General features: G+C 41.6%; 1 protein-coding gene across 2 annotated transcripts in view; it reads left to right on the top strand.

Annotated features, from left to right (window-relative positions):
* RtcB (RtcB RNA ligase) overlaps positions 1-11,217 on the top strand; it is an 83,236-nt gene that overhangs the window by 19,877 nt on the left and 52,142 nt on the right. For both annotated transcript variants that reach the window (XM_071661874.1, XM_071661872.1), the window contains exon 6: positions 4,118-4,224. In XM_071661874.1, coding sequence (XP_071517975.1) covers positions 4,118-4,224 — 107 coding nt within the window. The remainder of the gene's footprint in view (positions 1-4,117; positions 4,225-11,217) is intronic.

Here is an 11,217-nt window from a genome sequence, read left to right as displayed (position 1 = left end):
GGTAGGTGTGTGTGATGTCTCCATGGTTGTTTAATTTGTTTATGAATGGGGTTGTTGGGGAGGTGAATGCAAGAGTTTTGGAAAGAGGGGCAAGTATGAAGTCTGTTGTGGATGAGAGAGCTTGGGAAGTGAGTCAGTTGTTGTTCGCTGATGATACAGCGCTGGTGGCTGATTCATGTGAGAAACTGCAGAAGCTGGTGACTGAGTTTGGTAAAGTGTGTGAAAGAAGAAAGTTAAGAGTAAATGTGAATAAGAGCAAGGTTATTAGGTACAGTAGGGTTGAGGATCAAGTCAATTGGGAGGTAAGTTTGAATGGAGAAATACTGGAGGAAGTAAAGTGTTTTAGATATCTGGGAGTGGATCTGGCAGCGGATGGAACCATGGAAGTGGAAGTGAATCATAGGGTGGGGGAGGGGGCGAAAATCCTGGGAGCCTTGAAGAATGTGTGGAAGTTGAGAACATTATCTCGGAAAGCAAAAATGGGTATGTTTGAAGGAATAGTGGTTCCAACAATGTTTTATGGTTGCGAGGCGTGGGCTGTGGATAGAGTTGTGCGCAGGAGGGTGGATGTGCTGGAAATGAGATGTTTGAGGACAATGTGTGGTGTGAGGTGGTTTGATTGAGTAAGTAATGTAAGGGTAAGAGAGATGTGTGGAAATAAAAAGAGTGTGGTTGAGAGAGCAGAAGAGGGTGTTTTGAAATGGTTTGGGCACATGGAGAGAATGAGTGAGGAAAGATTGACCAAGAGGATATATGTGTCGGAGGTGGAGGGAATGAGGAGAAGTGGGAGACCAAATTGGAGGTGGAAAGATGGAGTGAAAAAGATTTTGAGTGATCGGGGCCTGAACATGCAGGAGGGTGAAAGGCGGGCAAGGAATAGAGTGAATTGGATTGATGTGGTATACCAGGGTTGATGTGCTGTCAGTGGATTGAATCAGGGCATGTGAAGCGTCTGGGGTAAACCATGGAAAGTTGTGTGGGGCCTGGATGTGGAAAGGGAGCTGTGGTTTTGGGCATTATTGCATGAGAGCTAGAGACTGAGAGTGAACGAATGGGGCCTTTGTTGTCTTTTCCTAGCGCTACCTCGCACACATGAGGGGGGAGGGGGATGGTATTCCATGTGTGGTGAGGTGGCGATGGGAATGAATAAAGGTAGACAGTGTGAATTGTGTGCATGGGTATATATGTATGTGTCTGTGTGTGTATATATATGTGTATATTGAGATGTATAGTTATGTATATTTGCTTGTGTGGATGTGTATGTATATACATGTGTATGGGGGTGGGTTGGGCCATTTCTTTCGTCTGTTTCCTTGCGCTACCTTTCAAACGCGGGAGACAGCGACAAAGCAAAATAAGAATAATAGAATATGAATTCTGATGATAAAAGCAAAATAGAAAAGAATCCAATACTTACATTTACTGCTGTTCCTGAATTGCTTGCTGATGTTGATGGAGAGGGAGGAGTTGAGTAAAGGAATTACTGTGGAAGGGGGTCTATCTGGATCAGATGACGTTGTTGTGGGAGGTGAAAGTGATAGTAAAGTGAGTCCAGCTATTATGTCACTTGATGTTGATGGCTTTTGAGTGTCCTTTTTCTTCAGAAAGAAGTCTAGTGTTGTCTGTTTAGCCTTCATTGTCTTCTCTGGGTGGATTTCTCTACAGTGCCTGATGTCAGTAAGGACATTTCGGGCCACTGTTGAACTTGGTTCTTTGTTTGAGTCACCCTTGTCAAATTAAGCGAGAGCACACTTCTTATGTGGTGTTAGCAATGCCACACCATTGCTCTGCCAGCCCAATGATGATTATGTTATTCCAAACTTAAGACTGCATAAGTTAAGAAGGGTGTAAATAGACTGTATGTGTTATTCTAGAAATGGCTGAAATAAGATTCATATAAATCGAGAAGTATATTTATTGTATTAGAAAGATGAAATTTCTTTAAGAAAATATTACATTCTGTCTCTCTTGATGTTTCATCTGAGATGATAAAGGCCCTTGAATATGAGATAAAGAAAATTGTAAACTGCTAAAGTGTAATTCTGTATTCATATTTGTTAGACGAAGTGAAGCTTATAGCAGGGGTACCATTAAACTGTTATCCATATTCATTTATTTGACTATTTTTCTTTTTCATACTACTCTGCCATTTCCTGCATTTGCGAGTTAGTGTCAGGAACAGACAGAGAAATGTCACATTTTCTTACACTTCTCAAGTTGTCATGTGTATTGCACCAAATCACAGCCTTCTGTACACTATCAGGCCCCACAGACCTCTCCATGGTTTTCCCTACCTGTCCACTGTCAGCATGTCATCCCCTGTATACCATACCACTCCAGATCACTATCCTGTGCTCATTTATCTCCCTCCTGCCTGTTCAGGCTCCAGTCACTCAAAATCTTTTTTACTCCATCCTTCCATCTCCAATTTGGTCTCCCTCTTCTTGTCCCCTCCACTTCTGATACATATATCCTCTTTGTCAACCTCTCCTCATTGTGTCTTTCCATTTTCTAAACCATTTCAGCACACCTTTATCAGCTCTGTCACCCAAACTCTTTGCTCTCTCTCTCTCTCTCTCTCTCTCTCTCTCTCTCTCTCTCTCTCTCTCTCTCTCTCTCTCTCTCTCTCTCTCTCTCTCTTCTCTCTCTCTCTCTCTCTCTGATCCAGCCTTCTCCACACATCCTCATCTGTAGCCCATGCTTCACATCCATACAGCATCTTTGGGACTGCTATACCCTCAAACGTACCTATTTTTGCCCATCCAGGTAATGACGTCTCTTTCCAGACCATCCTCAGTGCTTCAAGAACCTTTCCCCCCTTCCTACCCAATAACTCACTTCCACTTCCATGGTTTCATTTGCTACCATGTCCACTTCCAGGTATCTAAATTAATTCACTTCTCAAAATTTTCTCAATTTAAACTCACACCCTAGTTAACCTTTTCTTAAACACTGCTAAGCCTAGTATCCTTATGTTTCTTTACATATGCTCTCAGTTTCCTTCTTTCCTGCACTCTCCCAACCTCAGTCGCCAGCTTCTACAGTTTCTCATTTAAATTTGCCACTAGTTGTGTGTCATCATCAAACAACAATGGACTTCCCAGGCCTTCTAATGCCCAACAGACTGCATACTTGCCCCTCTCTCCAAGAGCTTTTCATATACCTCCCTCACCACACAATCCATAAACAGAATAACATCACACACCCCTGCAGCAAACCCACTATCACCTAAAACCACTCACTCTCCTCTCTTCATACTCTTACATATGCTTTTTACTCGATAAAAACTTCTCACTTCATCTAGTAGCTTTCAACCAGATTATATGCGTTTTCCAGATCCATACATGCAAGCTTCATTTCTTGTCTCGCTTGCCCTGCGCCACAACATTGGTTCGCTATCTCTCTTCTATAGGTATTACTTTGATTTTTGCTCCCAAGAGCTGGCTGCTTGTGTTCCCCTTCCACTAGCTGGATCACGCATTGCTTGGCAAGCTGCTGTAAGGGTGGGCCGTTTTGATAATTGTCTTTCCCTACTCCTCAAAACTTTGGAACTCTTTACCATCTCATGTCTTTCCCAATAGCTATGACCTGGCACATTTTAAAAAACAGGTTTCTCACTTTCTCCAAAATTCATAAATACTTTCCCATTTCTTCTTTATCCATTTCATAATCCTCTCTGTTTTTCAATTGAGGCCCGACCTTGATGTGTACTTTTGTATATGACTGGAGTCCCCAACATTAGAAAAAGAATGTTTCTGTAGGTATTTCTCAGACATTCTTTAAAGCAAACACCTGTTCCACATATCCTCTACACTTCTGAAACCATAATGGTAATATAGGAGGAAAGGTGATAACACAGGAAGAAATGGCTTCTAGCCTCTTGCTCCTAACCCATTTTGTCACCTTCTGTGACACATAGGGGATATGTGAGTCATACCCTTTTTCTCGTGTCCCCAGGAGTAATTTTTGAAAAAATGCTGCAATTAGTTAACTGCATATACTGTATGTTTGCTTAGAAATTGAATCCTGGGGTATTCATACTATAATTGAGTAGTTTTATTGAAGTCCAGATATCATTTATGACAACCAGAATGTAACCTTTCACAAAACTTCACAGGATATATTTGGGCAGAAGATAAAGAACACTGTGAGGAGTATGGACGTATGGCACAGGCAGATCCAGCTAAAGTGTCCATGCGAGCGAAGAAGAGAGGTTTGCCCCAGGTTAGTGTGTTTTCACATTTTCAAAAAGGTATTTATATTTATTTATGTTGCTTTGTCGCTGTCTCCCGCGTTAGCGAGGTAGCGCAAGGAAACAGATGAAAGATTGGCCCAACCCACCCATATACATATGTATATACATACAGATCCACACATGTAAATATACATACCTATACATCTCAATGTATACATATATATACACACACAGACATATACATAAATACACATGTACATAATTCATACTGTCTGCCTTTATTCATTCCCATTGCCACCACACCACACATGAAATAACAACCCCCCTTCCCCCCTCATGTGTGCGAGGTAGCGTTAAGAAAAGACAACAAAGGCCACATTCGTTCACACTCAGTCTCTAGCCGTCATGTAATAATGCGCCGAAACCACAGCTCCCTTTCCACATCCAGGCCCCACAGAACTTTCCATGGTTTACCCCAGACGCTTCAGATGCCCTGGTTCAATCCATTGACAGCACGTCGACCCTGGTATACCACATCGTTCAATTCAGGTATACCACATCGTTCCAATTCACTATTCCTCGCACACCTTTCACCCTCCTGCATGTTCAGGCCCCGATCACTCAAATTCTTTTTCACTCCATCTTTCCACCTCCAATTTGGTCTCCCACTTCTCCTCGTTCCCTCCACCTCTGACACATATAGCCTCTTGGTCAATCTTTCCTCACTCATTCTCTCCATGTGACCAAACCATTTCAAAACACCCTCTTCTGCTCTCTCAACCACACTCTTTTTATTACCAAACATCTCTCTTACCTTATTATTACTTACTCGATCAAACCACCTCATACCACATATTGTCCTCAAACATCTCATTTCCAGCACATCCACCCTCCTGCGCACAACTCTATCCATAGCCCACGCCTCGCAAACATATAACATTGTTGGAACCACTTTTCCTTCAAACATACCCATTTTTGCTTTCCATAAACAAATTAAACAACCATGGAGACATCACACACCCCTGCTGCAAACCTACATTCACTGAGAACCAATCACTTTCCTCTCTTCCTACCCATACACATGCCTTACACCTCAATAAAAACTTTTCACTGCTTCTAACAACTTGCCTCCCACGCCATATATTCTTAATATCTTCCACAGAGCATCTATATCAACTCTATCATACGCCTCCTCCAGATCCATAAATGCTACATACAAATCCATTTCCTTTTCTAAGTATTTCTCACATACATTCTTCAAAGCAAATACGTGATCCACACATCCTCTCCCACTTCTGAAACCGCACTGCTCTTCCCCAATACTCAACAAACTTATATCTCTGTAATTTGAGCACTCACTTTTATCCCCTTTACCTTTGTACAATGGCAGTATGCAAGCATTCCGCCAATCCTCAGGCACCTCACCATGAGTCATACATACATTAAATATCCTTACCAACCAGGCAGCAATACAGTCACCCCCTTTTTTAATAAATTCCACTGCAGTACCATCCAAACCTGCTGCCTTGCAGGCTTTCATCTTTCCCAAAGGTTTTACTACCTCTTCTCTGTTTACCCAATCATTTTCCCTAACCCTCGCACGTTGCACACCTCCCCGACCAAAACACCCTATATCTGCCACTCTATCATCAAACACATTCAACAAACCTTCAAAATACTCACTCCATCTCCTTCTCACATCACCACTACTTGTTATCACCTCCCCATTTGCCCCCTTCACTGAAGTTCCCATTTGTTCCCTCATCTTATACACTTTATTTACCTCCTTCCAAAACATCTTTTTATTCTCCCTAAAATTTGAATAAAAAATTTACTTAATTAAAAGTTAGTTTTATAGAATGTACTCTTTTGACAGGTTTTTGCCCTTCTCTAAAAAGATAATCATATGAACAAAATTTTTACTCTATCAATTACTCTGTGCTGAAGGTCATATCCTATATGAGTTTTTTCTTTGATCCTCACCTTTGCTTTTGAAATAGAGCCTTATCTTAGAGAAGATTCCTTCACTTTCTTTATTATTATTTTATTTTAGCTAGGGAGCTTAGGCAGTGTGTTGTACAAGAACTTTGTAAAAAGGGTTAAAGAATGGACAGTTTGATACTCTCAGACAAAATCACGGCCATTTTTATGGGAAAATGGAGCACATTGGTAGTGGAAATATGGCAGTATTTTATTTTTATTATACTTTGTCGCTGTCTCCCGCGTTTGCGAGGTAGCGTAAGGAAACAGACGAAAGAAATGGCCCAACCCACCCCCATACACATGTATATACACACGTCCACACACGCAAATATACATACCTACACAGCTTTCCATGGTTTACCCCAGACGCTTCACATGCCTTGATTCAATCCACTGACAGCACGTCAACCCCGGTATACCACATCGCTCCAATTCACTCTATTCCTTGCCCTCCTTTCACCCTCCTGCATGTTCAGGCCCCGATCACACAAAATCTTTTTCACTCCATCTTTCCACCTCCAATTTGGTCTCCCTCTTCTCCTCGTTCCCTCCACCTCCGACACATATATCCTCTTGGTCAATCTTTCCTCACTCATTCTCTCCATGTGCCCAAACCACTTCAAAACACCCTCTTCTGCTCTCTCAACCACGCTCTTTTTATTTCCACACATCTCTCTTACCCTTACGTTACTCACTCGATCAAACCACCTCACACCACACATTGTCCTCAAACATCTCATTTCCAGCACATCCATCCTCCTGCGCACAACTCTGTCCATAGCCCACGCCTCGCAACCATACAACATTGTTGGAACCACTATTCCTTCAAACATACCCATTTTTGCTTTCCGAGATAATGTTCTCAACTTCCACACATTCTTCAAGGCCCCCAGAATTTTCGCCCCCTCCCCCACCCTATGATCCACTTCCGCTTCCATGGTTCCATCCGCTGCCAGATCCACTCCCAGATATCTAAAACACTTCACTTCCTCCAGTTTTTCTCCATTCAAACTCACCTCCCAATTGACTTGACCCTCAACCCTACTGTACCTAATAACCTTGCTCTTATTCACATTTACTCTTAACTTTCTTCTTCCACACACTTTACCAAACTCAGTCACCAGCTTCTGCAGTTTCTCACATGAATCAGCCACCAGCGCTGTATCATCAGCGAACAACAACTGACTCACTTCCCAAGCTCTCTCATCCCCAACAGACTTCATACTTGCCCCTCTTTCCAAAACTCTTGCATTTACCTCCCTAACAACCCCATCCATAAACAAATTAAACAACCATGGAGACATCACACACCCCTGCCGCAAACCTACATTCACTGAGAACCAATCACTTTCCTCTCTTCCTACACGTACACATGCCTTACATCCTCGATAAAAACTTTTCACTGCTTCTAACAACTTTCCTCCCACACCATATATTCTTAATACCTTCCACAGAGCATCTCTATCAACTCTATCATATGCCTTCTCCAGATCCATAAATGCTACATACAAATCCATTTGCTTTTCTAAGTATTTCTCACATACATTCTTCAAAGCAAGAATGTATGTGAGAAATACTTAGAAATATGGCAGTATCTTGTAGTATTTTCATTAATGAAAATAATTTTTTCCTTATGGTGGTCTCATCTTTCATATTTATTCAAAATATTCTCAGATTATATGTAAAATAGACAACCTTTCAAGGGAAATGGGCATAATTGAATTTTAGGTTGGGGTATGTGTACAAAGTAACCTGTTAAAGTGTACAGTTTCTCCTCATTTTGGGCATTTTAGAAATCTTGAGATGTTTGTAGGTTTTTCATGCTTCTTTGTCATTTCCTGCAGTAGTGAGTTAGCACCAGGAACAGGTAAACAACTGCCTTATTTGCTCACATCTGCACTCTAGCTATCTTGTACGATCCGTTGACGTCAGAGCCCACCATCCACTGTTGAACCCACAGAACATTCTGAGGTTTCCCCTGATGACTTCATATGCCCTGGTTCAGCCCAGTGACTGCATGTTGCCTTCTGTATACCACAATACTCCAGTTCATTTTAGACCATGTTCTCCTCTTACACTTATGAAAGTTCATACCCTGATGACTCAAAACCTCTTTCACTGCATCCTTCCATTTCCCTTACCCTTGATCCCTCCCACCTCTGATACTCATTATATCATAATTTCTCTTCGCTCTGCTGTAAATCTTTGTGCAGGCATTTATGTCATGTTGAAATTACAATACTGCGACCTTAGAGCACGACACCCCAGATTTACTGTAGATATATAGACATTTTTATCTGCATCGATAACTTAAACTCACTGGAAAACCTTCGTAACTGACTCCAAGAAACTTCAGGCTCAAGATTTACTGCAAAACTGAATAATAATGGTAAGATTCCTTTCTTGGATGTAATGGTGATTTACAGAGAGGCCACCAACCAAGGTAAATGAATGAATGGAATAAGTGGTGAGTTATGATAGCTAGGGGCAAGCCTGTTTGCAGATGATACTGTCTTTGCTGAGAGTGAAGAGGAGTTGTGGAAGGTTGTATGTGTGTTTTATAATGTGTGTAAGCATAAGAGATTGAAGGTAAATGCAAATAAAAGTGAAGTGATGGTGTTTGAATAGAAACAGAGTGAAAGTATCGGTTTTATGAAACCATTTAGAGTGAAAGAAGAAAGTGTACTAAATTGTGCTTTGGATTTGAGGGGGAGAAAGACTGGAATAAGTGAGAGAATTTAAGTATCTAGGAGGTGTCTTGGGTAAGTGTAGTGATATGGAAGGAGACATAAAGGAGAGAGCCGTACAAGGGTAGAAGTCACTGTGTCACTTAGTAGAATAATAAACAATAGAGGTGTAAGTATGGAAGTGAAGAGAGGATTGAAGGGCAGCATAGTCCTTCCAAGGGTACAATAAGAGCAATATCCTCTTTAACCAAGTCCTTAGGGCCAGGCATTGCAGCACAAACCCACCACAAAGCGCATGTGGGTAGGGTAAAAAAGCTGATGTCAGGGTGACAGCAGAAAAATCATTGACCCACCACAATAACTCCAGGCAGACTGACCACCACCTGTTGCTACCCCAGTGCAATTTGGGAGTGTGTGATAAAGTGTAAGGAAGGAAATTATAGATTGATATGTATGGAAACAAAAGTGGATGTTGAGACATGAGTGAGGAAAGATTGACAAAGGATATATGTGTCAGAGATGGAGGGAACGAGAAGTGGGAGACCAAATTGGAGGTGGAAGGCTGGAATGAAAAAGAATTTGAGTGATTGGGGCTTGAACATGCAGGAGGGTGAAAGGTGTGCAAGGAATAGAGTGAATTGGAACGATGTGGTATACTGGGGTCGATGTGCTGTCAATGGATTGAACCAGGGCATGTGAAGCATCTGGGGTAAACCATGGAAAGTTATGTGGGGCCTGGATGTGGAAAGGGAGTTGTGGTTTCGGTGCATTATTACATGGCAGCTACAGACTGAGTGTGAACGAATGTGACCTTTGTTGTCTTTTCCTAGCACTACCTTGTGCACATGCAGGGGAGGGAGTTGTTATTTCATGTGTGGCGAGGTGGCAATGGGAATGAATAAAGGCAGACAGTATGAATTATGTACATGTGTATATATGTATATGTCTGTGTATGTATATATATGTATACGTTGAGATGTATAGGTATTGTTATGAACTCTACTTATTCTAGCAAGGTCGCCAATAACATATATATGTTGCAAATACAATACTGTTCCTTGTCTTCGCAAGGACGTTAGATTTGTTACGTTACACAACACCGGATAACACTATCTTAACGTTATGGGATTAAAATAAACACCAGGGTTAAATCTTCGTATAATACAAGAAATAAGAATACAAGATGACAAGCACATTAATCAGGTACAAACACTTTCGTTAATACTTGACATTCAATATTCCACGTTCTGCATTCCAAGTAAGATTTCAAACTAGGAGATCTCTTTCCTCTATGACAATTTGACCATAAAAGCATGACACGAGACATTCGTTCGGCAAAGCTAAACCTGATGTGACACAGTAAACATCATCGTTACACTTAGCTAAACCTGATGTGACACAGTAAACATCATCGTTACACTTAGCTAAACCTGATGTGACACAGTAAACATCATCGTTACACTTAGCTAAACCTGATGTGACACAGTAAACATCATCGTTACACTTAGCTAAACCTGACGTGACACAGTAAACATCATCGTTACACTTAGCTAAACCTGATGTGACACAGTAAACATCATCGTTACACTTAGCTAAACCTGACGTGACACAGTAAACATCATCGTTACACTTAGCTAAACCTGATGTGACACAGTAAACATCATCGTTACACTTAGCTAAACCTGACGTGACACAGTAAACATCATCGTTACACTTAGCTAAACCTGATGTGACACAGTAAACATCATCGTTACACTTAGCTAAACCTGATGTGACACAGTAAACATCATCGTTACACTTAGCTAAACCTGATGTGACACAGTAAACATCATCGTTACACTTAGCTAAACCTGATGTGACACAGTAAACATCATCGTTACACTTAGCTAAACCTGATGTGACACAGTAAACATCATCGTTACACTTAGCTAAACCTGATGTGACACAGTAAACATCATCGTTACACTTAGCTAAACCTGATGTGACACAGTAAACATCATCGTTACACTTAGCTAAACCTGATGTGACACAGTAAACATCTTACAAATTAGGGCAGCGGTGGCTACGGGGTTCGAGACAGGGAAAGCCTACATTACCTTGCTGGGCTTGGGACTGCTGAAGGAACCAATTCCCAGACGATCGTCTGAGCCTTTTATCTGAAGGACCAGCAAGGCAGGAACAGCTAGCCACACCTTGACCTCCACCTATGGTTACAATAGGTCGGAATGACGACAGTTGCCCTTGATAGGTCAAAAGACTGATTGTCATGCTCTCATTCCAACGTGATTGGCTGAAGGAGGCCTTGAAGCGTAGAGTTCCATCTCCTTTGTTCCCTTGTTCACAACAGCAGCG

This window comes from Panulirus ornatus, chromosome 5 (assembly GCF_036320965.1).
Source record: "Panulirus ornatus isolate Po-2019 chromosome 5, ASM3632096v1, whole genome shotgun sequence".
In the NCBI taxonomy this organism is placed as follows: domain Eukaryota; kingdom Metazoa; phylum Arthropoda; class Malacostraca; order Decapoda; family Palinuridae; genus Panulirus; species Panulirus ornatus.
Note: the sequence above shows the minus strand (reverse complement) of the source record. Positions and strands in the feature narration are given on the sequence as shown.